This window comes from Anser anser, assembly GCF_964211835.1.
Source record: "Anser anser genome assembly, chromosome: 14".
Classification (NCBI taxonomy): Eukaryota; Metazoa; Chordata; class Aves; order Anseriformes; family Anatidae; genus Anser; species Anser anser.
This window is the reverse complement of record NC_139735.1, coordinates 15,027,265-15,052,934: the sequence shown is the minus strand read 5'-3', so window position 1 is coordinate 15,052,934 and position 25,670 is coordinate 15,027,265. Positions and strand designations below refer to the sequence as shown.

The following is a 25,670-nucleotide window of genomic DNA, read 5'->3' as shown; positions in this document are numbered from 1 at the left end:
AGGATAAATATTGGACAACAGCTTGAAAAGGAAATGGTAGTTTTTGCTTATTTTTTTTCAGTAAAATATTGTTATATTTATTTAAACTTATTTTACTGCTTTAAAATTTGTCGTAAATCCTTGTGCGTTGCATTTCCATGCTTTATTTTTATAGAAGGAAATGATTGATGAAACTGCCATACTGATCTGTCTGTTTTCACAGGATACTTGAGCTAGATCTAATAGTTAGAGATGAAGATGGAAATATCTTGGATCCAGATAAAACCAGTGTCATCAGCCTATTTCATGCACATGAAGAAGCAACTAATAAAATCACTGAGCGAATTAAAGAGGAAATGGTAGGAATAATGGGCGAAACTTAATGATTCCTTTGCTAAAAATCAAAATGAAAATTCAGTGCAAGGCTTGAGGGGTGTAACCTTCTACCATAAAATTGGTAGAAATTCTTGCTTCTAACTTACCTCAGAGTTGATTCGCATTCATGTTATAAATATGGAGAAACCTCAAATTGAGTTGTATTTGTGCACTGGATTCAGTCTGTGGACTGGGCTGAAAGCCTGTCCATAAAGCTGGTTCTAAATCCATTCTTTGCTTTCTAAATGCAAAAAGGTCTCCTAAATCCATCTGTGGGCTTACTCAATAGGCTGGTTTGTGTAGTGAGTAGTTACATACTTGGAGTTTAGGTTGTACCCTCTGACTAATCTAAGTTCTTTTTTTAAAGAATCTTGTGAAAATGCTGGTTGTTTGCTGTAAGTTGCTGCTTGTTATTTGGTCTGAAGGAGTTGAAGAATTTAAGCTTGCTTAAGGAGTTTGGTGACTCAGAATAATCTTGTGGACCAGTACCAGTAGTTAGCATATCTAAGCAAAGCTAATGAGGGCATATACATTTCATCTTCTAAAATACTAAACAAGCAACTGTACTTCATACTTCCTTGATCTCTTCATATTAAGTCTGTTCAGAGACTTAGACGATACTTTAGTTCTTTTCTTCATTCATGAGAAAGTAAATAGTGATAAAGCAAGTAAAATATCTGGCAAAACAAACAAAAAAAAAAGTGCCATCATGACACATCAATAATGCCCATGTCAAACTGCTGGAAAACACCTTTTGAGTTGTTCTCATCAGTGTCACTAAATAAATCTTGCTTCCCAGACATCAGCATGTAATTAACTGACAATACAAGGAAACTAAAACTTGTTTGTCTGCAACAGACTACATTGGCTTGTTTTAAAAATACGGCAAAACAATGGATAAGAAGAACTTTAGGACATCATCTGTTAAGTGGCTGTTTCTAGGTGTTTACAATGAGATGTGGGTAGAATTTAGGTGCCTATTTTTGAGATGGTGATCCTGCTCAGCTGTGTCCTTACCCCAGTGTATACCATTTTTTTGTTATTTGTCTTCAGAAAGTTGTATTTTTCTTGTTTATGTTCCTGGCATGGTGAAATCTCATTACAATGCAGATAGTAGGCTTGCCCCTATATGCTACTGTGTTCAAAAAATTATCTGGTGCAGATTTGTAGGTTTGGCTCTATAGTGGCAGCTTGATATTTTTTCTTCTGCTCTTTAAAAGTGACAGTTATGTCTCACCCTTCATTATAATTGTCCTGTGGCTAAAGAACTGGCCTAGGGTATGGAATTCAAGTTAATATCTTTTCCTAAAGGGTTTTAAGTTCTTACACCACTGGAAAAATATTCTGAAATCTTCTAGGCATGGTTCTTTATCAAAATTTTAGTAAAGGATGTCAGAACGGTTCCACTGAAAGCAGTCCAATTTTCTTGGTAGTTAAGGTTTTGTATACATTGATACACAGGAGGTGATCTTAACCTGGCTTTTATCTCCTCAGTGAAATTAAATATAAGATATTAAAGACGGGAGGATTTCTGGAGGTGAAGGGAAAAGAAACAGCATAACTATTGTGTTTCTTGGAAATATTTGTTAAATAAAGTAAGCCCTGTTCCATTTCTGAAAGAAGACACCAACCGGGAAAGGACAGTATGTTTAGAATCCCATGCAAAGGAAATTCTTTCTGATAATACTGAATAAGTCCCCTAAGTCCTGCAAAAGCTGGATTTAAGGCACCTCTGTCATCAGCTTTTTCATTGTTTGCACACTGAGGTAGCTCCCGAGGCCAGGTACAGTGTTTGGAAGAATCCAGTCTGAGTTTTTCATCTTCTTACATACACTGAAGGGTCACTGCAAGGGATCTTCCATACCTATGTCGCTTCTGCATCTTCTAACTAACCTGCGAGCTTTCTTGCTTCATCATAGAAAAGGATGTTGATACACTGGAGAAATATTGGGGAGCATCAGAAACTTATTTTCTGGTCATTTTCATATTGCTAGACAATCTGTCTCTGAGTAACATACAGGGTAAAGGCTTTTGGTAGAAAGCAAGTCTTTTTTTTTAAAAAAAAAAAACAACAACACAAATCTTACTGTTTGATGGTTCTTTAAGTGAGCAGAATGTACTGATTTTTCAAGATCAATTACAATATGTAATAACAACTGAAATTGCTTGTGGTATCCTACCACTTTAATTCCTGGATGTAGCTTATGATTTTCCTCCTTCTGAATAGTCAAAGGATCAACCAGATTATGCATCATACTCCCGGATGTCTTCATCCCCCACCCATAGCCTATATGTCTTCGTGCGGAATTTTGTTTGCCGAATTGGAGAGGATGCAGAACTCTTTATGTCACTATATGATCCACAGAAATTAACAATTATAAGGTAAGCTTATTTATTTACTTAAGGGGAAAAAATCTAATGAGAGGAGCTGGCCATAATGAAGTACAATAGTTGCCAACATGCTAGTAATGCAGAGAATATATAAATAAATGGAAGACAACCAGAATAAAGGAAAGTGTGGATAGATTTAATTGCTGGCTATTAAAGCATTCTTGGATAATGGATCCTGAATATTTTGACAGCGAACTTCTGGAGTGAGCATTTGGGAGTTTTGGAGAATTTCGAGACCACTTCAAAGTTAGAGATGACAGTACTATTGGAGGGATTTGTGTTTTAAATAAAGACAATATAGTTGTCTTTAACTTTAGAGCTTTTACAGACTTCAGGAGAAAGAAACTTCATGTGGTAGTAACTGAGACATCATGTATTGAAGTTTATAAGACTGTCAATCCAGCCAAGAGCACTCAGTCATATTAGGTAGAGTCTGAGGCAGTTGTTAAAATGGGTTTTAAAAGGGCGAAAAGGACGAGAGAAAAATGCAAATTCTAGAGGTAACTGTTCTTGCTGCTTATCCAAAGGTAACCTTGAGATTGTCTTCAGAAATCGATGGAGATCCTTCTTTTGTGGAAACATACCTCTCCTATGATTTGACTGCTGATTTACTACTTTATTTTTGATGAAGAGTATACTGGAGTGCCAGAGTACAAAACTGGAAATTAAGCATTGTCTTTCCTATTATACAGCTTTATGAAGTAGAATGAATTAGACTGATGTAACCTCTGGAAGTTACCTAGTCGAACCTGCCTATCAAAGCAGAGCTGGCTTAGTTAAATCAGATAGTTCAAAGCCTTGTCCAGTCACGGTCTGATTATCAAGGATAGATATTCAAGATCTTCTCTGTACTTTGCAAGTGCTCTAATTTCTCCATGTATGACCATTCTTAGCTGTATAAGGAGAAAGTAGTATTAGATTGCATCTATCTTCTGTCAGCTCCAGGCCTGAATCTGAAGTCTTGATTTGTTTTACCAGGCAGTGCGTACAGATGTAATGAACATTATTTTTATTCTTGCCATCTGGTAAAATTGGGTGCCTGGAAGAATGACCTGTGATGTCAGTGGATTGACTACATGACTTTCTTGATGGGGAGCGTTGTCATATCTAGAATGAAGTGCTGCAAAGTGGGAGGGAGGGAGAGAGAAAATGTGAGGAACTTCTAAACTCACAGGTAGAATAAGGTTCTGCTGACGATTCCTATGAGATTACGATAACAATGTTTTCTCCAAAAAAGGTGCCATTATGTCTAATGTGTGAATTACTTTTCAGCGTTTACTGATGGTGTTTTGTATAGCGCTTGTCTTTTAGTCTGGTATTAGCTTCAAACAGTCACAGACTGCTGTATTGCAACCTGTTACATACTGTGTTTTCTTAATATACCGTGAAACAGAAGAATTATTAAATCACATGGTAATAAGAAATTTATCTTCAAAACAGTGAGAACTACTTGGTGAGATGGGGGAGTAAAGGCTTTCCAAAGGAAATTGATATGCTCAATAATCTGAAAGTAGTGTTCACAGTAAGTGTTTTCCAGTTTTCCTTATATCTTTCAAATCAGATTCTGTCTTTTCTGTTGCCACTATCAGAATTTCTGAGGATGAGGAAGGAAGAATTAGTCATCTTAGAGCAAGATGATCAGTCATTGGGTGCTTTAGGGCAGTGCCTTTGATGTCCTTTCTTCAAATCAATTTGCACTTTTTCTCTAACGTCTGCCTCATCAGTTTAATGATGACTTTGATATTTTATCTGCTGTAGCTATTTATTGCTACTTTCTTCTTTTTATCTTAGCTTATGTTTTCCTCAAATTTGAAAGCCTTACAATGTTTCTCACTTTCTGTTGACTTTTTTTTTTCTTTCATTGATTGTTGAGGCTTATTTTCTTACTGGAGAGCCTCCTTAAATTTCATGACCAAGTTCTTCCCCAAATAATACTTTAACTATCCTTTTTCTTTTAGGATCTTGGAAATAAAGACCTTAGCAGAGACAAAATTTATTTAGTTTGTCAAATAGTCCGAGTTGGAAGGATGGATCTCAAAGACAGTAACTCAAGGAAATACACACAAGGACTAAGGCGGCCTTTTGGAGTGGCAGGTAACTGATGTCTCCTGTACTCTGTCTGAAGCAGGAGTTAAGTGATAATTGCCAGCCCTGGACAATAAAATCTCTTCGAAGACATGTCAGAATCTAAAATAGACATATCAACTATCTTGATAGTTGATGATACTTCTGTACTTAACATTTGAAGTCCATAAAGACTGCACCTACATTACCATTTTAGTTATATCAGGAATGTGCTTTTGAATTCAGTTTCCTAATTATTCACACTTACTGCTACAAAGTGCAAACCAAAACAGTACCACAGTATTAATAACAAAATTCACTGTGGATGAAATAAAAATACTGATTATGTGCCAGAAGCACCACCAATGCATGCGCACGTTATTTGCAAGATCAGACCAAAACTAGTCTGAAGTCATTCCCTCCTCACAGCCTCATGTCTGTAGTGCACTCATTGCACTGAAAGATCTCATCCACAGATTTACTCCTACTGGGCTACACTGCCTGCTAATGAGAATCTATATTTACCTTGAGGAACAAGAATATATAATATACAGTATTAATGGATAGGAGGAGATATTTAGCAATGCCATTTTATGTTTTGATAATTTTCTTTTACTTTTGTAGTTATGGATATTACTGACATCATAAAAGGAAAAGCTGAAAGTGATGAAGAAAAGCAGCATTTCATACCCTTCCATCCGTAAGACAGTCATAAATATACTATTTTTGTACACAAGTTTCTACATCTGTTTGGTGGCAAAATGACCTGTGAAATGCTTCAAGAAAAAATACTTTTTCCTTTTAATACTTTTACGTTGTGGTAGTGTTAATTATTTAAGTATCACTTTAAAAGGCGTTTTAAGACTCGACAGAAGTTACAGAGCATGATGCATAAATGTATATCGCTATAAATGTTCTCTTTCTGTCAGCTGGTCCCATGTCCTATTTAAGAAAAAACTAGTTAAATCATTATACCTTTAATGCAATAAGTTTTACAACTATGCATGACTAGTAATTGATGTGCTTGATTTTGCTTTGAACTTGAGAAAAATCTGAGTAAGAACTGGGTTTCAGTTTGAAAGTAGTTGAATTGTCACACGTTAACTATCTTGAAAGTAATTTTTAGAGGTTTTGGGCAACCAGACCAGCTGCCTAAAAATGTCACACTCAAAAATCAAATGGATAGATGTCAGTGTTCACTGGAAATGTATTTGTGCATTCTACATAGCACTATCGTTATGTGGTATGGAGAATTAATATAATTCTGGAAATAAACCAGTGTGTCAGACTTTGGCCTATTTTACTTGTTTACAATTTGATCCAACTTGTCTGTTATTTGAGAATTTGGTCATAATTTCAAGAGGTGCTGAAATTCAAGTTCATTATTCAGGCTGTTCATCAGGAAAACCTGGACTGCACAGGCATGTTGGTGAATGCTTTCAGGATGTGCTTTCCTACAAAGTGACAGGCTTATGTACTGTGGTCAGTCTGTCACAGGGCACAGTTCTTTAAGTTGTTGATTTCATCTTTTTTGCACTTCAGTCTACACGTGGGCTTAGCACAAAAGGTCTGCAACTCAGAGCAAGAGATGATGAAATTACACAATTTATTATAATAAAGCCAAGTATGGCAAAGAGAACTGAGGCTGTTTGTCATCTATGTTCTGAATGGTATTTAATATATTTAGTGCTTAATTCCTAGTAGTCATTGTTTTTTCTCCTGCAGGGTAGTGGCAGAGAACGACTTTTTACACAGTCTCCTAAGCAAAATCACAGCATCAAAAGGAGACAGTGGTGGACAAGGTGAAGTACATTATTTTTAAAAATCAGATAACAAGGAATTTCAGTGGAATTTCATTTCATATTGTTTACATTTTAGAGAAAGGCTTTTATGTTATGCCTGTAACACCACCATGGACATGTGGACAACTTTGAAGCTGGAAGCGAAGGATCATGACTTAGTTGCAGAATGTAGGAGGCTATTTAAATTAGTATTTAAAAGTATTGGATGTTAACCATTTATTTCCAACTAAAACAAATGGGAGAAATGAACTCTTGTAATTATTTTGGTCAGGAAATGAGAACACCATCTGAGGAGAGAGGTGTGTTTTTGCTGTGTGTTTTTTCTTTCCTCTCTTTAGAAAAAGTGTGATTTTCTTCTTTTCTTTTCTTTCCTCCTCCTTTTCATAGGTCTCTGGGTAACTGTCAAAATGCTTGTTGGAGATGTGATTCAAACTAGGAAGGACTATCCACACCTTGTAGACAGAACAACAGTTGTTGCTAGAAAACTAGGATTTCCTGAAATAATCATGCCAGGTAGGAGGTGCTTTGTTCTCCATCAGCAGCTGATTTTTGTGGTCATTTCCTGGGTTAATGAGCATCAGCTATGACCTTAATTACTGATTTCAGTAAGGAGTAACTCAGAGAATCTAGAATTTACCCTTCATGTTAAACTCTGTTCCAGAATTACAGGTTTATATAAAATAGTGAAGTCCCTGGAAAGTATTACACAGTACTAAAATAGAAAAAATAAAATCAAGACAGTGAGGGATAATCTGAGCTCCTGGTACATAGCTTTTTTCCTTGCTAAGGAAATGCTTACTAAAAATTAAGTTGCTTACTAAAATTTTAAGTTAACCTTATTTTTATTGTAACTTATCATTGTACTTTAATTATAATAATAAAATAAATAAATACAAAAATGTTCTTACCCTCTCTTGATTTTGGATTTATGATTACGTATTTGCCAACTAAATTCACTCACTGTCTACAATTCTTCTTTAAAAAAAAATCAATTCAAATCTTACTACTTTTAAACTTCATTCACAGGAGAACTTTAATTTTGTTCACAGAAGACAAAATAGTTCCTTCTGGAAAGGCAGCTCATAATGTGGAGAAAATTCAGTAATGGCATCCTGCTGTCACCTCACCAGCAGGTGTCAGTGCAGGACGAGAATCGGTTGAAGGCACTTTCAGGAATCTTGTTTGCTTCGTTTCAAGGCTCACTGTACGATCTTATCTAAGAACAAAAGAGCTGAAAATTTTAAGTTCAGATGGAAAATGAGACGTTTTCTATGTTAACGTGTTTCACTGTTGAAAAACTCTTGTGAAGTTAATCCGACCCTTTGTTCTCACAGCATTTTCGTTCATTTTGAACCTTTTCATTTCTTTTTTAGGAGATATAAGAAATGACATTTATATTACACTACTGTATGGAGACTTTGACAAATACAATAAAACAACTCAGAGAAATGTGGAAGTAATAATGTGTGTTTGTGATGAAGAAGGAAAAACTCTGCCAGTAAGTTGTGTTGTTTTTTTTTGGTTTTTTGTTTGTTTGTTTTTCCTGTATGACAGAAAGACAGAAATACAAAAATGAAGTACATTATGGAAGTAACCCTTAAACTTCTTTAAAATTCTTATAAAACTACATAATAGAAAACATTAGTTCTCTCACTTGTATCATCTTTTGACAGCTGAATTTTATGTTTACTGTGACAAATCTATTCAAGTCCTTTACGGGTCTTGCACAGAACTGTAAAACTCCTGGAAAAGAGAAATGACACTGACCCATTTTAGCTGTGACTAAGGAACAAAGATTAAATGCTGTTCCTGACAATTATTACATTGTTTATCATTCCTCCCCCCCCTTTTTTTGGGGGGGGGGGAGAGGGGGAGAGGGCAGGGAGGGGAAGGTGGGGAATTCCTGGAGGAACACATTTGTGCATTTAAATGTGCATTTAAATTCTATTTCTTTCACATAACAAACCTCTGATTTGTGCCAGGAGGTCTGTCTGTTCCGTGAACAAAGTACATGGCAAATAACTACATTAATGAAAACAGTGGAGTGTGGACACTGCACTTATACAACAAATATTTACAGTGTCTTTTGTCTTGTCTATTTCTGTTTTTATGAATACTTGTCTTTTCCTTAGGATTTCTTAACATCAGTTCAATATTCAGTGTGATTTTTGGCCTTCCATTTTTTGAGCTTTATACTGTTCTCTGAAACTCTACTGTGATCATGAGGGTGAAATCATTAAGATAATTCTTGAGATAAAATAAAACTGGAAAAATTCAGTGTGGTTCATGAGTTGCTGAAATGTCAGTGTGTTGATGAATTACAAATAAATATTTTACCTACAATATATATTTAAAGCTTGAATGAAGAGAACCCTAAACTCACATAATGCCTAGGGTCCACAAAACAAATTGTAACCCTGATCAGAAAACACCATATGACTGGTATGTATACGAAATAACTGTTGTGATATAGACTTCACTGGCTTCTACTCTGTTGGTTGCAGTTACAGATAATATGCTTAAAATATATGCCAATATATTCATTAAAGAAATGAACCCCATGTAATACATTAAATCTTGCATTCATTCCAATGAAATATATATCCAGTGTCATGGATGCACCTTTTCTCCAAATACTAGAAGAAAATTGAGTTGTCCCTTTGTCTATGATCTGACATAGATGTTCAAATAATGCCTGCTTTCTGGGGGCAATATGCCTTACACATGCTTAAACAACAATTTTTCAGGAATTGATTAAAATACTGTTGAAGACAAGTAATAACAAAAGCGAATGTTTTTCAATTTTAGCTTTCAAAAATAATCAAATATCAGTAAACTTCTAAACCTATGATTTTTTTTTAAACTTCAGTGTTTCTAGTTATCGTACCCTATAATTCAGATTAAACCCATGTTTATTAACATGGAACTTGCTGTTCCTGTTCAGGTATCAAACTAGTTTCAGGTGTAAGGGCTGGCACTACATTTTGTTGCAAATTAAAGGCCTTTTCTTTTCTAACTGAATGTCACAGAATGCATTCAAACACGTTGGTGTACAAACCTTGAAATAATTCCCTTTGTGCAAATCGGGTGTACCTTTCTGTAGTTAAGTCACAGAGACCAGGCCTTAGAAATCTTCAGGTATCAGCATCACACCTTACTTGTCACCAGATGTCTTTCCTGGTGTTTGAAGAACACTTCTGTCACTGGATTTTTAACAGGAAAGTTGCACCTTTGCAGTAGTTAGTGCAGTTTCTATGAGGCTAGCTTCATCTGTGCCTTCAGTAGAGAATTTAGTATATTTGCTTCTTTCATGCGTTGCAGTTTCACATCTGATGCCTTGCGAGGTGTCAGCAATTTTGCTTCATCCGTTATCATTGTTAGCAGTTATCCTGCATGTACAAACCTCAACAGCAGTCAGACAGGAATGAGGGAAGTAGGTTGAGACTCTTTCCAGATTCACTAAGACTGAATTTCTCTGTTAGAACAATTTTTAACTTGACCAGAAGTCAAGTTAGAGCCATACTAGTTCTGACAATCAGTATAGTGTAGTAACTTAGGCTCTCGAGTGTGACCAGGTGAGAAGTAAATAGCTAAAATTCATGGAGAAACAGGTGAGTTGCAAGTTAAAACACAGAGAGAAAAAGTCCTTAAAGTGATTAGTAAGTGGATCTAGACCAGGTTATTGAAAAAAGAAATGTAGAAATTAAATTTAGCACAAGGGGCAGAAAATGTCAAAACAAGAAAAAATCAGAAATTCTAAACATTGGGAAAAAAAACGGGAGAGTGTTGTATTGGTGCATCTGTATCATTTAGTTCAGAAGTAACTTTTGGTACATAAACAATACTTATGAGACTATGCTAATATAAGAGTATTTTAAAGTCAGGGGAGAAGTCAAAGAAATAATAAAGTGAAATAATTGTTTCATTGTGTTTCTTTCCCACTAATTGAGGTGATCTATGCCTTTGTTACTTCAGTTCCTCATTTGGAAGAGAAAGGGAGCCTCTCTGTTGGTTACCTGGCTTTCCTCACAGCCCACTGTGAGCCTGTAAAAGGCCATCTACTTCTAGGTCCAGTATAATTCTGGAAAATGTTTATTTTCCTTGTGTTCAGAGGGTTGGAAACAGCATCTCCTCTCAAAGCTTCCTTTCTGTTTGTTCTTTTGTTATCAGACAGGTCTTCCTGCCCCATGGTATGTGCCAGTCCCACACTTGTATCATTTCAGGATTACATCTCCAGGCCCCCAGGCCTGAGGGAGGCCTGAGGGCCGCGGCAGTGTCTTTGCCTTCCTGTTGCCCTGGTTGCTGGGCCCTCAGGGCACGGTACCTGAGGTGTGAAACGTTCATTCCCTTAGTCCAGGGCTGCCGTGGGCTCCAGGGGCTTTGGCCCTCAGTGAGCACGGCCTCAGCATGGCGGAGTGAGGGCAGGTGGTCCTGCACCCGTCCCGTCAGGTCAGGCGCTGAGGTAAAGTGGGGGGCGGGATGGCCAGGGAGGCTCTTGATCGTCAGGTCAGCTGGTTTGGTTGGTTTTGCACAAGTGACAAAAACTCACAGAAATGAGTGAGCCGCTGTGAACTGTTTCTTTCCTCCTTTCTGTAAGAATGCTGTTTGCCTGGGAGCAGGGGACAAACCCGTGAGTGAATACAGATCAGTTCTCTACTACCAGGTCAAACAGCCACGCTGGATGGAAACATTAAAGGTATGGTGCAGAAACTTTTCGCTTGCTTTATTTCCTCATCACTTGTTGGTACCTCAGGTAGTGTTGCACAGCATCAGCTTTTTATAAAATAGGTTTAAAATACCTTCACCCCGAATAAAACAAGAAGGGTAGTGTCTTAGTCAGATATCAGTTATTAGGGCTACGTGTTTACTGAGGCTTGAAATTTGGCTTAGAAAAATGATGTTAAGATCTTATCTAGCAAAACAAATGAGATCATCTTAGATAACCTCACGTCCTAATATGCTTCATGAAAAATGATATACTGCATTTGTTTTATTGCTGTGAAATATTAGGGATGAGGAGCTTCAATTGCCTGAAAAAAATCAGAAAGAGGCATAAAAAAATATTCTTTTGGACAGAAAAAAGCTGTTCTAAATTACTTCAGATATACACTACTAATTATCAAATCTAGATTTAATGTCTTCGAATGGAAAATACGTAGAAGCTTCTAGAAGTAGTTCTTATAAAGCATGTCTCCGGCTTGATAGTGTGATATATTTTTTTTTAATTTATTTTTTATGGAGACATCTACTGAAGATTATATTGTCATGTATGGCAAGCCTGCAGTTACAGTAAGGGCTGGTGTGTGTCCTCGAGATAGCGCAGGGCAGGGAGGGAATGTCATTTGTGTCATTTGAAACATTAACGTGTTTTTAAATATATTTGTTGTTTTGAAAACATTGACCAGTCCTGTGTTTTGGTTTGTGTACTATTTTGTTTTTTAAAATTTGTGTGTATTTCAGACTTCTGTATGGAAACATTTTAATAGAATTATTAACAGTAGATCCATTTGTTAATAAAAGTGTAGTTAATATGAAGTGTGTTATGCAGTAAAAAATTTAAAGGGAAGTTGAGTTGTGAGTCAACTTGATGGAATGAAGATCTAAAGTTTTAGAATTATAAACATGTTGCTATTAATATTTTTTGTTAACAATTGGTCTTTTGTTGCATGCATGTCATAATTACATATGCTACTTTAAAAATAAAGCAGTCATTATTCTCGGATTCTACTCAAGGATTTGAAGAGGAATTTAATTACAAAAATATACATATTTTCTGATTTTACTAAAGGTAGCGGTTCCTATTGAAGACATGCAAAGGATACATCTGCGCTTTATGTTCAGACACAGGTCATCTCAAGAGTGTGAGTAGAGAATTTTTACTTCGGTGAATTTTAATTCCTTGATCAGTAGCCAACTGCAAATGTTTTGTCTTGCAGCTAAAGATAAAGGAGAGAAGAATTTTGCAATGGCCTACATAAGACTTATGAAGGAGGATGGAACAACTCTTCAAGATGGCATCCATGATTTGTTAGTCCTAAAGGTATTGGATTTTTTTTTCCTTTTTTCCTCCCTAAGAGACCTTTGTTTCACACTATTGTCTTTGACTGCATTGTTTATCTTCCTTGTGCTAAATGAATTTTATTAATCTATTGAAGACAAAAATTATATTTTCATCTGAGGAAAAAAAAAAGAAAAGTGCAACTTCTTCCTTGGCTGGTAAACATTATCTTACATTTTAATTATGGTTAGATGATTTAAGAACAATGAGAGACACTTACTCTTCCTCATATTTTTATTGGGTATTATGATTTTGGCTTTCCCTATTACAAAGGAAGTCATGTGAGAGGTAAGTACTTGGATATGTACCATTATTCTGGCTGAAGAGACGTGTTTTTTCGTTAACTTAGAGTCTTTATTACATGAACGATCACAGAATGTAATCTTAGGGAGTTGTTGCTTCAGTTTTGTAGTTTCTCAGATACCAAACTGAAAGTTCCAGGAATTTGGTTTTGGACACAAAGAATATTGTTTTTACTCACCCTGATTGAACATAGATACGATTTATGACTTTGTGACTTGAAGCAGGGAACGTATGTCTTGAGATTGGTTTTTGTTTTGTTTGTATTATTTCTTATGTTGGAGAACAAGCAGGAACTATGAACCAGGAACCATCGCCAATTCACTAGAATATTTACTTGTTTCTTCTATTTCTTAGTGTTCTTTTCAGTAAACTAGTTTGCCATAACAAATGGCAAGCAATACACATAGAACTAAATCAAGTTGTACTTGATTTTCACTGCCTTCAGACATGGAATCTTTCTGACTTTTGGATCACATTTTCAAGTCTTTTCAAAATGTCTGTATAACTTGTCTCAAAAAAAGGAAGTCAGAATTCTCTTCTTGTTCCAGAAATTCTGAGAAGTAATTCTTTGACAAGATTGATATAACGATGAAAGTCAGTAATACTGTCTTTGTTTGCAGCATAAGGATTACGTGTTTTGTCATTTTACATATATTTATAGTCAGTTTTGAAACTTTCTTGTTTAATAGGACAATGACTATAGTCATCGAAGCAGATACAAGCTAAAACATTAGAAAATCATTCTAGATTGTTTTTTGCAACTCTTTGTATACATGTAATTGTAGTCTAAGAATATGAGACGATCAATTGAATCAAATCTGTTGAGGTGTTAAAGCTTGAAGTGACAGAGTTCATAAATGCATGGTGGGAACTTTCTTTATCAATTCTGTTAAAGAAAAATGATGTTCTCTAAACAGTTAGGAATGCAATTTTCATTGCCTCCCAGTCCTGAGTAGGAATCAAAAGTTGAGATGTAACAAATCTCAGTGAGGGCTATGGCATGCAGCTTGATGAAATGGTGTAGTAGGGAGAGAGGGGACATAGATCAGGAAATACATCTTGGGTCTTTGTCTGTGGTGTTCCTGCTACTGAAAACCATGAATTCCATCATCTCTGTTGCTTATTCACTACAGCATATTGGCAAATCTAAAATATAATCTCACCATGTCCTGGTCTGTCCTGAAATTTTATGTTGAAGGTCCAGGTATGAAGCTGTAATAGACATACCAAAATAGAACTGCTATTCTTACCCTATCAATCCAATTTTCTGTTCTTAAATTGTGTGCAGACATCATAACTATATGACCTGTATCCTGTGTACAGTCTTCAAGGTGATGCTCAGTGGTCTCATCTTCTATCTCTAGTCACATCTTAATGAGAAGTCTGATCTTGCTTTTATTCTGCTAGTGATATCATAATTCCTCCCTGAGCCCTTAAAACACATATCTTTTCAATTTTTGAATTTTCACAGTATGCTCATTGTAGTCTTGTGAAGCCCTTTTGCTGCTGGGACTTTTGTTTTCTTTATTATTTTTATTGCATTAATTTATTGCATTCATTTAAGTCCATAGAAACATATCTTTTTATTTACTTTTGTACAAAATACAAAATAACTCTACTTTTAAATCCAGTGTTATGAAGTATGTGATAAATGATAAATACGTTATTTTTTTCAGGGTGACAGTAAAAAAATGGAGGATTCTAGTGCATATTTGACACTACCTTCTACACGTCAACACATGGAAAATAAAGGAGCGACCATAGGCAGGAACTCAAGTATTGTAGGCGGGCTTTCAGTAAGCTCACGAGATGCATTTTATATTTCAACTCTGGTTTGTTCTACAAAGTTAACTCAGAATGGTATGTATCTTCTAAACAGGTAGACATTTTAGAAAGAAGACTTCTGCACAAATGAGAAGTCACATATTAAATTTTCATGTTTGTCTGTCCATTTATTTTCTACTAGTGGGCTTACTAGGTCTCTTGAAGTGGCGTATGAAGCCAGAGCTGCTACAGGAAAACCTGGAAAAACTGAAGATTGTGGATGGAGAGGAAGTTGTGAAAGTATATCTTTTGTTGTTGGTGTTTTGTAAATAGTGCATAAGAATGCAATACTAGATTCCTTTCTGGATGCTTTTATCAGATTTCTACTTTGTCTTATAGTAACATTTTATGCAATATATGTGGATGTGTATGTAGAAACACACATGATCACAAGTTTAAATAATGCTGATAAGGACAGACATGCACAGAACTGATCTTGAAATTAACAAAGCAAGAACACCTCTTTCTCTCTAGAACTATACTTTTTACTTCTTAGGGATAAGTGCCTGATTCTACCCAGGGAACAGGCTTTCCATTTTGTCTTGTGTTTCAAGATTCAGTCGATTCATTTGTTATGGGTTGTCAACTAGACTAAACTTTGTGTGAGAGTTCTTTAGTTGTATTGTGCTGTGACACATGCTAAATATGTTTGGAAAATCTTTCTGAAGTAAGAGTTTGTAATCTTATTTAAGATAGATTCTCTATTTTGATGCACAAAGAAAAAGAACTAATAGTCTCCAAAATGACCAAAATTAATTGTAAGGTTGAAAGGAGTATTTTGCTGTCCAGTCTGAAATGATGAAAGAACAAATAAGTGGTTCTTGCTGTTAGATTTAATCAAATTAAGTGTGACTCCAGTATTCAGATTAGGAGTCTCTTAAATTTTTGTTGTTTTTTTAAACAAAAGCGGTAGACACCTCTCCTGTTTCTTTTGTAGGAGGGAAAACCTATTTAAAAAAAAAACAAAATAATAATAATTAAAAAAAAAAACAAACAGAAAAAAACAAAGAAAAACACCAGAGACTTATGAGTGGCTCAGGCCTTATGAGGAGTGGCTGATGGAGCTGGGGTTTTTTAGCATGGAGAAAAGGAGGCTTGGGGAGACCTTACCACACTCTACAATTACCTTAAAGGAGTCTATAGCAGAGTGGGGATCAGTCTCTTCTCCTATGCACCAAGTGATAAGAGGAAATAGCCCTAAGTTGTGGCGGGGGGGAGGAGGTAGGTTGGATATTAGGGAAAAATTCTTCAATGAAAGAACAGGCTGCCCAGGGAAGTAGTTGAGCTACCATCCCTGGAGGTCTTCAAAGTTCATATAGATGTATAACTTTGTGACGTTTTAATAGTGGACTTGGCAGTGCTAGGTTAAAGGTTGGCCTGGATGATCTTAGAGATTTTTTCCAACCTAAATGATTCTATGACTTGGTTTCCAAGTCACTGAGGAGCTATCCTTTGATTTAAAGAGACTTGAATAAGACCACAGAAGTTGAAAGCATGTTTTTAACCACCATATGTAGGTAACAATGGCAACTACAATATGTACCATTAAGGAACTAGGAATGCAGTTTTAGATAACTATCATTAGTTTGTGTAACATTTTTAGCTTAATTCCGTAAGCTTTGAGCTATGTATATATTACTGATTGCTTATGTCTGAGGATTTAAGTTCATAAATTAAAGAAACTAGAGCCTAAATCCTCAGAAGTGTGTTCTAAATTTGGCTGACACTTCAGTAAAGGCATCTAAAAATCCCCTCTTGAGAAAAACAGTCTCCTATCTGAAAACTGAATTGTGTGGTTTGCAAGCTGAATTGGCTGTCAGTTTGTCTTTTCATGTTTTTGTATAGTTTCTCCAAGATACGCTGGATGCCTTGTTTAACATCATGATGGAACATTCCCACAGTAACGAGTATGATATCCTTGTCTTTGATGCACTGGTAAGAATGGGCAATGGGTGATTTAATCTGTCAAGAATCCTATGAATGTGAATGAACTATCACATTGTTTATCTCAAGAAAGTAGACTCAAAATCTCTGCAGAAAAGATAGGATATTACTATTTCCAAAACTATATAAAAAAAAAAGACACTTTCAAAATAGTGGTTTATCACAAATGTTTCAGGAGACTAATGTTTTCATTTGAAGTGTGACTTTACGGAAAAGGCTAATTATGTCCATCTCTGTTCAGATATATATCATAGGACTCATTGCAGACCGTAAATTTCAGCATTTTAACACTGTTTTGGAAGCATATATCCAACAGCATTTTAGTGCAACCTTGGCATACAAGTAAGTTTTTTTCTTTTTTCTCCCTTTTTCTTTATTCTAAAACCTCTGCAATCAAATTAAATAAAGGAAATACTGTTATTTTCTAATGTAATTGTTAAAGTTGTTCAGATTCTGCTTTTTGCTTATCTGGAAACAAACCTGCCTGTGAGAAACAGATATGACCATAGGTAGAGTTAATTGACAAAAAGTAATTGATTTGGGGTTAAACAATTCTTTGACATTCATTTTTCTCATCTGAATTATGTTGCTGTGTCTACACATCATCTGTATCCCATCAAATTTGTCAAAAATTTGCTATTAATCCTCTTCCTTTACATTCCTGATCTTAATCTGAAATGCTTTTAGTGGGGACATGAGGATGTCATTAACCCATTTACGTAGGTTTCCACATATTCTTTTAGAGCAAACAAACTCACGGGGGAAAAAAAAATGGAATCTTTGTATGCAGTTCACTATCTGATACTGTACCTGAAAGGTTTAGGTGCATTTAAATCAAATTTTCAATTTTGTTACACGGTCTGTTGTGAACTGGAGTCTTACTATTTACTACACGGTCATTCCAGTGGGAAGGTAGAGTGGTTGAATCTTCCATATAATGCCCAAATGGGAAGGTATGCTTTAATAGAAAAGAATAAAAACTGTGGAGACACATAGACACATTATGCAATAAATTTAATACTGGATTTGTTCTTTATTCTAAACATACTTTTGGAGGTAGTAGTAGGATAAAATTGCTTTGGCTTATGAAGAACTATGATGTTAATCAGTTTCTGCACATCTCTGGGAAGTGCCAATAGGATATATATATTTCATTTACCTTAAGTCTTGTTCTGGCAGTTCAATGGGGTGAGTGATTGAAACAGAACTTTAATTGGAGATTTGAATAATGGATAAAAGACCTTATCTGAAGTTTTGGAATAGGTGAAAATATATTGTACTGTTTTGTGATGAATATGCACCAGTTCCAGTTGAACAGGAAAAGTCCCCCAGATGTTGCATTAGAAGATAAGATTGCTTGCAGTGCACAGTCAATCCTTTCTCATGTTCTAGGGAAGCTGAAGTCAGATTTATTGGGCCCAGAAAGCTCAAGCAACTATGTGGTCTTTAATTCTCCTTCATTCCATATGTAGTTAGCACATGCAATTTAATGCATTAGTATTGTGAAAGTAGAGAAGATCTGGTACAGAACCTCTTAGGACAACCTAATTTGTTTGAAGTCTTTCGAAGACTTACCTGACTGGCATTTTCTAATGATTTAATCAAAGCTGCAGAGGCAAAATCATGGTTAAGGTTGTTCTCAAAATCTTGCACTTTCTTGGAGCCATTCCTTCCTAGTACACCATGGATGATACAGTCTGTTTCAAGAATAATTTATGAAATACAGATAACTGTATATGGCCTAATTCATAGTCAGGAAGGATATACTGTGTCTCAGACATACTACGACCACTTTTTCTTTCACATGAAGCTGCCCCTAAATTTTGGAAAAGGAGAATTGACTGTAGGACACAACTTCTGCTGATTCGCATTTAAAACAATATCTATGATATGAGAGGTTTAAAGAAAAAAACAAAACAAAACAAAAAAAAAACAAGAAAAAAACCTTCTGTTTCCTTCACTTGATATAAAGTAGTAAGACACATTAAACTAATTATTTTGTGATCAAACATGAGTCTGATGTTTTTCATAGGAGCATATTTTTAACGTTGGGTATTATCAGCAAAAGATTACCTTTCCTTGCCTCAGATTTTCTTCACTGCTCCTTTATACCCAGTGTCCAAGTTAAACATGAGTTCTTATAGAGACTTACACCTCTGGAGATTTGAGCAGATACTCAAAAGCTTTGGATGTGAGGCATGACAATTTATAGTACATGGAAATAAGTTGCCAGGTCAGCAGCAGATTAACTTCGGTCAGTAACTTTCCTGCAGTTAGTTGTCATTGTGTTATTAGAGGCATTTTCTGATGCTAGCAATGATGCATTGCTAATTATCCTTGCTCCAGTGTAATGTGAAGAGTTTTTGTAATAGCCTGTACTTAGACCCCAATGCCTAGATTCCCATTGTCAGGTGCCACTGATTAGGCCAATTGAAGTTGTAGGTCAGTCAAGCAAGGAAGATTTGTTGAAAGTCATTCCTAAATAGATGTTTTGACTCCATTAGATGATAAGGTCTTTTGGTCAAACTGTGAGGTCTTCACTCAGTTTCTGTTTAGTCATCCATTTGTACCTAGTTCTTATGTAGAGTTACGAGAGGACTTAACATTGAGAGCTGAGGGACCTTGAGTGGATTGACACTGCATATAAATTAGATAAATTTTATTCTAACTCACTATAGAGCTGTGAATTCAGAGAAGCAATATGAAGTAGTAAATAAAAAAAACAAAATGGATGTAGTGCCCCAGAAGGCTGAGAGTATGATATTTTGGTTCTGAAATCTGACGTAGGCTGGTACTGTGGGGCTGACAATGTCTGTATTTTGTGCAGTAGCTAGAGGTTCTTGGAACTATTATTTCCATGTGAGTATGTCCCAGATATAATAGTCACTTCATAATGTTTCATCATTCCAGCTAGTGAACTGTTAAATTTCATCAACAACCAAGTACTAGTTTGAGTTTGGTTGGTTGGTTGGGGTAGGGGATAGTGGGATAGTAGGTTCCCATTGTTGTATTGATCTGCAGGGAAAAAATAAAACACGCTGATTTCAATTTTTTTTATGGTCATGTTATGATTAAGATTACATCCTTAATATTACTTTAATCATTTAGGATAAAACTAAAACTATAAATATAGAGACTTTGATTTGTAGATGAGCTTTTGCACTTTGATAACAGGCTGTATGTTAGTTTAGCAAAAACTGCCTTTGGATACAAAACCGGGAGGTATTTAAATAAAATACATACCTCAAGCAGATATTGCAGTGTACAGGGAGGTTGAAACATTTACAATCAGTTAATTTAAAGCATGTAGTGCTGTTGAACCACTGGATTGCTACTTAGTGCAGGTAGGTAGGCAGAAATAACATTTGTGCTACCTTGTAGATATATATTATAAACATTTTTTAAAACGCTTCCAGGATTGTGTGAAATTATGCTGCTGGTTTGAGATTTCAGATTGGTTTCTTGTTTGTGCAGTTAAGAATTTGCTCATTTCTTTTATTCTGATAGAATTTGTGTGACATTAACACAAAAATAAATGCTGTATGTTCTGTTGTGTGAATGCTTGATTAGGAATAAATATTCTCTTTGAGTTGGCAAATGAGTTAGAGAAATTAATTTTAAAGAAGGTTATTTTAAAAATGTCTTTTTTAACTACAGGAAACTAATGAGTGTTCTGAAGACTTACTTGGATACCTCTAGCCGAGGAGAACAATGTGAACCTATCCTAAGAACTCTGAAAGCACTGGAATATGTTTTCAAGTTCATTGTTAGATCAAGGACGTTATTTTCACAGTAAGTGCCCATGCTATAGCCACTTAATTATCGGTGCAATACCACAAAGAGTAGTAGACCTGTGAAACAGAAGAATTTGATTCCAGAACTGTTTTTTTTTAAATTATTTTTTGTAAATAAAACACAAACATTTTCTTATACTGCAACTGGCCTAAAATACAGACTTTGCTAAGATAACATTTTTTGAGAGGGAATCCTCAAATAATTGCTATGTGATTTACAGGGTAGGCTCCAGAGATGTATTTAGTAATAGCAGCCAATTTCAAAGGATGATTATTTCTTGTATCAGATGGCTTGGCCTAAGACCAATGTATGCCCAAACATTGTGACAGATGGTGTGAAGCTGTATGCTTGTCCTTGAGATAGTTGTGTTCAGAAGTTCAGAATGCAAAGAACAAGGTAATTTTCAGTAATCATTGTCCAACTGAATGTAGAGTTACAGACAAGCAGGAGCTTATAAGAAATTCTAAAAGGACTAGATATGTATAGCTCAGCCAAACAGATGAGGCATATTGTTTATGAGTGGTATTCAGGTATAGGGAAAAGGGAGAAAAGGAGAAAGAAGGAGTTGGAAGGAAGAAAACTATACTGTAGTGACTGTGGCCCCCACTTCCTCCACTGGCTCTTAAGTATTCTCCCTGCATCCCACCGATCCCATCCACATCCTCTTTTCTTTCTTCATTCCTGCTGTCTCTGCATTTATCCTCAGCTGTTTCCCCCATAGTACTTGTCCTGTTTTTCCCCTGATACTTGCCTGAAGAGATGCGGTGCTGGAAGATAGATAGTGACTAATTCAGGACTGTGGGTACACCCAGTTGTTGGCTGTAAAACTTGAGGGTTGGCAGCCAACAGAACAGGGAAGTGTTCTGGTTTTGTCTGCTTTTGGTAAGTAAGAACTGTAATACAACTTTTCTCTGTTACTCTGCCCAGTTCTTCAAAAAATCCACATAGGTGTGTAGTTTTGTAAAATTAAGTATATTATTTGTTGAATTATGAAATTCTGACTGAAATAGGAGTAGATTCAGAACTGGTTGGCTACTGGTAAATAGTTCCTTAGGCATAGTTTTGTCTCTAAGAACTTGCTATTTATAGATAGATAGAGACAAACAAGATGAGAAGCTGTAAAAACAAAGGGGATGGCGCTCATGGGGATAGAATATAGCTAGCAGTGCAAAAGCTTTGTTTTAATTTTTTTAATAGGTGTCATGGCAAAAGGGGATATTGTGAGCCTTGTTGGAGGAAGCATTGCGTAGAGCATTATGGAAAATTTGTTGCAAGGCTAATGGTTGGAGAAGCCAGGGATTTTTTGTTGCTTGTTTGTTTTTATTTTGTTTTGCTTGAAGAACTTCAGTCTCCATCTTAATCTTCAGTATTAGTGGGCAGCAGAAAGTGTGTTCATCTGACAGTCTATGATAAATGGAGTTGTTGCAATATGGTGCATATTCAAGCGAGTACCTGTACATATCTATTTGTTTTAGTTTTCCTTACAACAACCTTAACCAAAGTTAACCAAAGGTCTGAAACTCTATATTCAGTTGGACAATCATTATTACAGACTGTAATTGTTCTTGTAAGAATATAGCTGCTGAAAAAAATAAGGAATCAGTTAACAGTATCTTCTGGTACTGAATATCTGTCTCAAGTTTTTGTGATCTAACTTTTCACAGTCAAGACTGTCAGACTGGACTATGAAAAAGGAGGAAATGTGGGAAAAATGGATTTGTATATTTTATTCCCTTGAGAAAAGTTGGGATTTAGGATTAATTTTTGAAGGTTTAGAATAGCCTTCTCTGAGATGAATCTTCTGAATTAATAGAGCTGAGACAGATCCTCACTTGGAAAGTGAACTTTTTTTTTTTATTTAAATAACTTCAAATATATGAGATTTCATTATTTAGAGGCTTTTTTCAAAAAAAAATAATCTGAAAACTTTGTTACATTGTGCTCAAGCTGAAGAATACTTACTACAGTGAACAACAGATATAACAATTGGGGGAAATATCTATGTACGTAATATTGGATCAACTTTTAAAATCTATTTTTAAGTTATTTTTGAAACTTGGTACACTTAGAATGATGAAAATTTCCTGATTCTGAAATGATAACACAGTGCATGTCTTGACAGATTATATGAAGGCAAAGAGCAAACAGAATTTGAAGAATCTATGAGGAGACTCTTTGAATCCATCAACAACCTGATGAAAAGCCAACATAAAACTACCATTTTGTTGCAGGTTGGTGTGTTCTTGGAAATTTTATTTTTATTTTATTTTTTTTTAGATTTTTTCTTGTATGGGGTTTTGTTCCTTGGTGTTTTATTGTTTTGTTTCATTTTGGTTTTGAAATTGAGGGTAAGACAGTCTTAGGTAATTTATCTTTTGTTTCTCTTTTGTAACTGTCCTTTATTCAAGATCACGTTCCTTAGTAAATTTGAAGTAGAAAAGGTCAGGAGAAGATAAATTTATATAATTTCAAACATGCAATGAGTGACTGAAAGAACTAAAACATGGATGGTAGAATTTCTCAAGGAATATAAGGAAGTGAAGCCTCCAGTAAGAGCTGAGCATTTCTTGAGTTTCTTCAAGTTGTGCTGAACAGGTATTCTACCATCTTAGTTTGAAAAGTAAGCTTGATAGTATCAGCATTTTGGAGGTGAGTTACTTAACTGAAAATAGTGTTAGTGTTTCCCATACATGTCAGTGTTAATTATTCTTACGTTTTAGAACCCTGTGCTTTAAGAAAACTAGAAAAGCAGGAACTATTGGGCTATTAATATCAAACAATTGGTATGTAGTTCTATATTGAAATAGAATGTTACCAGGGCCGTGTGCTTAAAGTAGGAAACAGAAGATTTTACTGGATTACTGCAGTATTAATGCTTCATACATTCTTTCCCTGAACTCATTGTTTTATTAGACTTGAGTTTTCCTTTGGTTCTGTGTTTTGATTCCTTCTGCTTTGAGGTTTAGTAGAAGACTGGAAAAATTTTCTACCTTGAATAAATGTTCCCAGGTGAATGATGGTCTTGAGATTTGTGTTCTCTGACACTTTGCCTGGAATGATGCATGCCTGCGAAACAGCTAAACATCAGTATTACTTCAATTGTATAATGCCATGATTATAGTAATGCTTTAAAAGCATTTGAAAACAATTCAGATACTATCTGTGGTTATTTGACACTTCTGCACAGATGTTCGGGGGAATAGTTTAAACATTTGAAAGACATAGCATCAGAATCAGAAAACTTCAGAAGAAGAAGTTTCTAACCAAAAGTAATACTGGAAGAGATTGTTTTTATAACAATGTTTGTTCTTGTGGTAGTTATACTGTATTAGTATGTTAATTATCTACCAAATAGATCTTGGTGGCTTTTATGCTACTCAGGAGAGCCATGTCATGTCAGTGCATGAATGGAATGAGAAGTATCCCATTGTAGTTAAGATCCTGCTGCTGGAAATAAGGTTCTTGGAAAAACAAAATGAAAAAAAAAACTGTCGTAAACTCAATAGGCATGTCAGTCACAACAGCTTTCACAAAGGACGATATATATCTCAGTGACAATTTGGAGGAGACTTCAGTTATGGTACTTGAGCCTCCTTCTTTGGCAGGTAGATGAGAATTGTCTGTAACTGGCCAGAAAACTGGAGATCATTTCTGCATTGGGTGAAATGGACTGGAAAGGGGTGGAAATAGATTTGTAAATCTGCCTCTGCCTAAAACCAATACTGATTTTTCCCATTTAATTTTGGGATGTTAAACATTGTACTAGTGCTTATTTAAATTTGCAGGGTAAGGGACAGGTTATTTCTCAGAGATACTACAAAAGCACTTGATTTCATAGGTGTTATACCTTATAAACTTCCCAAATACCTGTGAAGTTTAGTTTGGAAAATGTAAAGAATTATTTTGAAATCTAAAGTGTCTTTTGGTCTCTGCTAATTATTTTATTTTATTTTTTTAGACTCAGAAACTTGGAAATGAGTATTTTAGTAGGTAGTAATTTGTGAGTCACTTTTATTGATACCAGTCATACTCAGACTTGTGTTGAATATTAATTGAGTCAGGGGAAGATTGTTCCTAAAACTACATGTCATATGGAACAGCCTAGTCAGTGCCGGAAGCACTTTATTGTTTCAGTTTAACTAATTTTATCTTCAGAGTGATATCTTACTTTCTAATCTGTTACATGCTGTATAAATTTATGAAAAGCTTAAAAATAAAAATCTAGCTTTTCAATGTCCTGTTCTAAAATTAGCTGAAGTGAATAGATACTTTGACTTATCTGTCTTTCTCAAAGCTCAAGAAGTAAAATGTGTTTCTCTTTTCCAGTGTTATTTATATAAGCTTTGAACAACCAAAAGATTAAATTGTTAGTTTATTGTAGGTAAACTAAAAATTCATATGTAAATCCAAATTAGCCTTTTTTTGATACTAATGGAATTGATGAAGTTACCTCTTTGGCTTAAAGATGCAGACAGAATGCGTTTCTCAACTTCTGCATCACATGATGGTGTCATTTTACTACAATTAGGATCACTGTTTCAATATCCTAACTTTGCTGATGCAGGGCATTTTCTGATGTTTGAAAGCACTCGTATGAAGTGTGAAGTGTTTTCAAGTTTTGGAATGGTGCTTTGTAAAGAGAGAAACACCGGTAGGCAAGATTGGGAATGTTATTAATTCACAAGTGTGAGATTCTATGTGGATGTGCAGAATTAAGGACCTCTCCTTTTAGGAGAGTTATTACATATTTACTTGTAATTCTTTAAAATGAAGATTTCAGAACCTAACTAGTTCACTGATGATGATACTGAAGTAGTCCAGGTCTTCTTCAATAGTAGAGGTAACCTGGTTTTTGTTTTTGTTTTTAAATTTGTCTCAACAGCATGATATTACAATTCTGTTGCATTTATCAGTTGCCTCTTTGTAGCCATTGCTGATGAATTCTTGTAGTCTTTAGACGGGGTTTTTCAGAAAATCTATACCTCTGAGGATAAACCTTGTGAAATCTGGAAAGCTGGAAATAGATTTCCAGAACCTGCAAATAGTTCAAAGGAGAATCCAGGGATTGGGGGGGGGGGGGGGGGCAGTGAGAAGTTTTCAGTAACTTTCCCTTCTGCAGATACGATTTGTATAAA

General features: G+C 35.4%; 1 protein-coding gene across 1 annotated transcript in view; it reads left to right on the top strand.

Moving 5' to 3' along the window:
• DOCK2 (dedicator of cytokinesis 2) overlaps nucleotides 1–25,670 on the top strand; it is a 186,942-nt gene that overhangs the window by 16,552 nt on the left and 144,720 nt on the right. Inside the window, exons 7-23 of the mRNA XM_083798208.1 lie at nucleotides 203–338; nucleotides 2,582–2,736; nucleotides 4,186–4,267; nucleotides 4,704–4,839; nucleotides 5,434–5,509; nucleotides 6,535–6,611; nucleotides 6,999–7,124; nucleotides 7,985–8,109; nucleotides 11,209–11,307; nucleotides 12,400–12,472; nucleotides 12,548–12,651; nucleotides 14,649–14,832; nucleotides 14,939–15,036; nucleotides 16,642–16,731; nucleotides 16,982–17,082; nucleotides 20,398–20,532; nucleotides 22,658–22,766. Coding sequence (XP_083654334.1) covers nucleotides 203–338; nucleotides 2,582–2,736; nucleotides 4,186–4,267; nucleotides 4,704–4,839; nucleotides 5,434–5,509; nucleotides 6,535–6,611; nucleotides 6,999–7,124; nucleotides 7,985–8,109; nucleotides 11,209–11,307; nucleotides 12,400–12,472; nucleotides 12,548–12,651; nucleotides 14,649–14,832; nucleotides 14,939–15,036; nucleotides 16,642–16,731; nucleotides 16,982–17,082; nucleotides 20,398–20,532; nucleotides 22,658–22,766 — 1,906 coding nt within the window. The remainder of the gene's footprint in view (nucleotides 1–202; nucleotides 339–2,581; nucleotides 2,737–4,185; nucleotides 4,268–4,703; nucleotides 4,840–5,433; nucleotides 5,510–6,534; nucleotides 6,612–6,998; nucleotides 7,125–7,984; nucleotides 8,110–11,208; nucleotides 11,308–12,399; nucleotides 12,473–12,547; nucleotides 12,652–14,648; nucleotides 14,833–14,938; nucleotides 15,037–16,641; nucleotides 16,732–16,981; nucleotides 17,083–20,397; nucleotides 20,533–22,657; nucleotides 22,767–25,670) is intronic.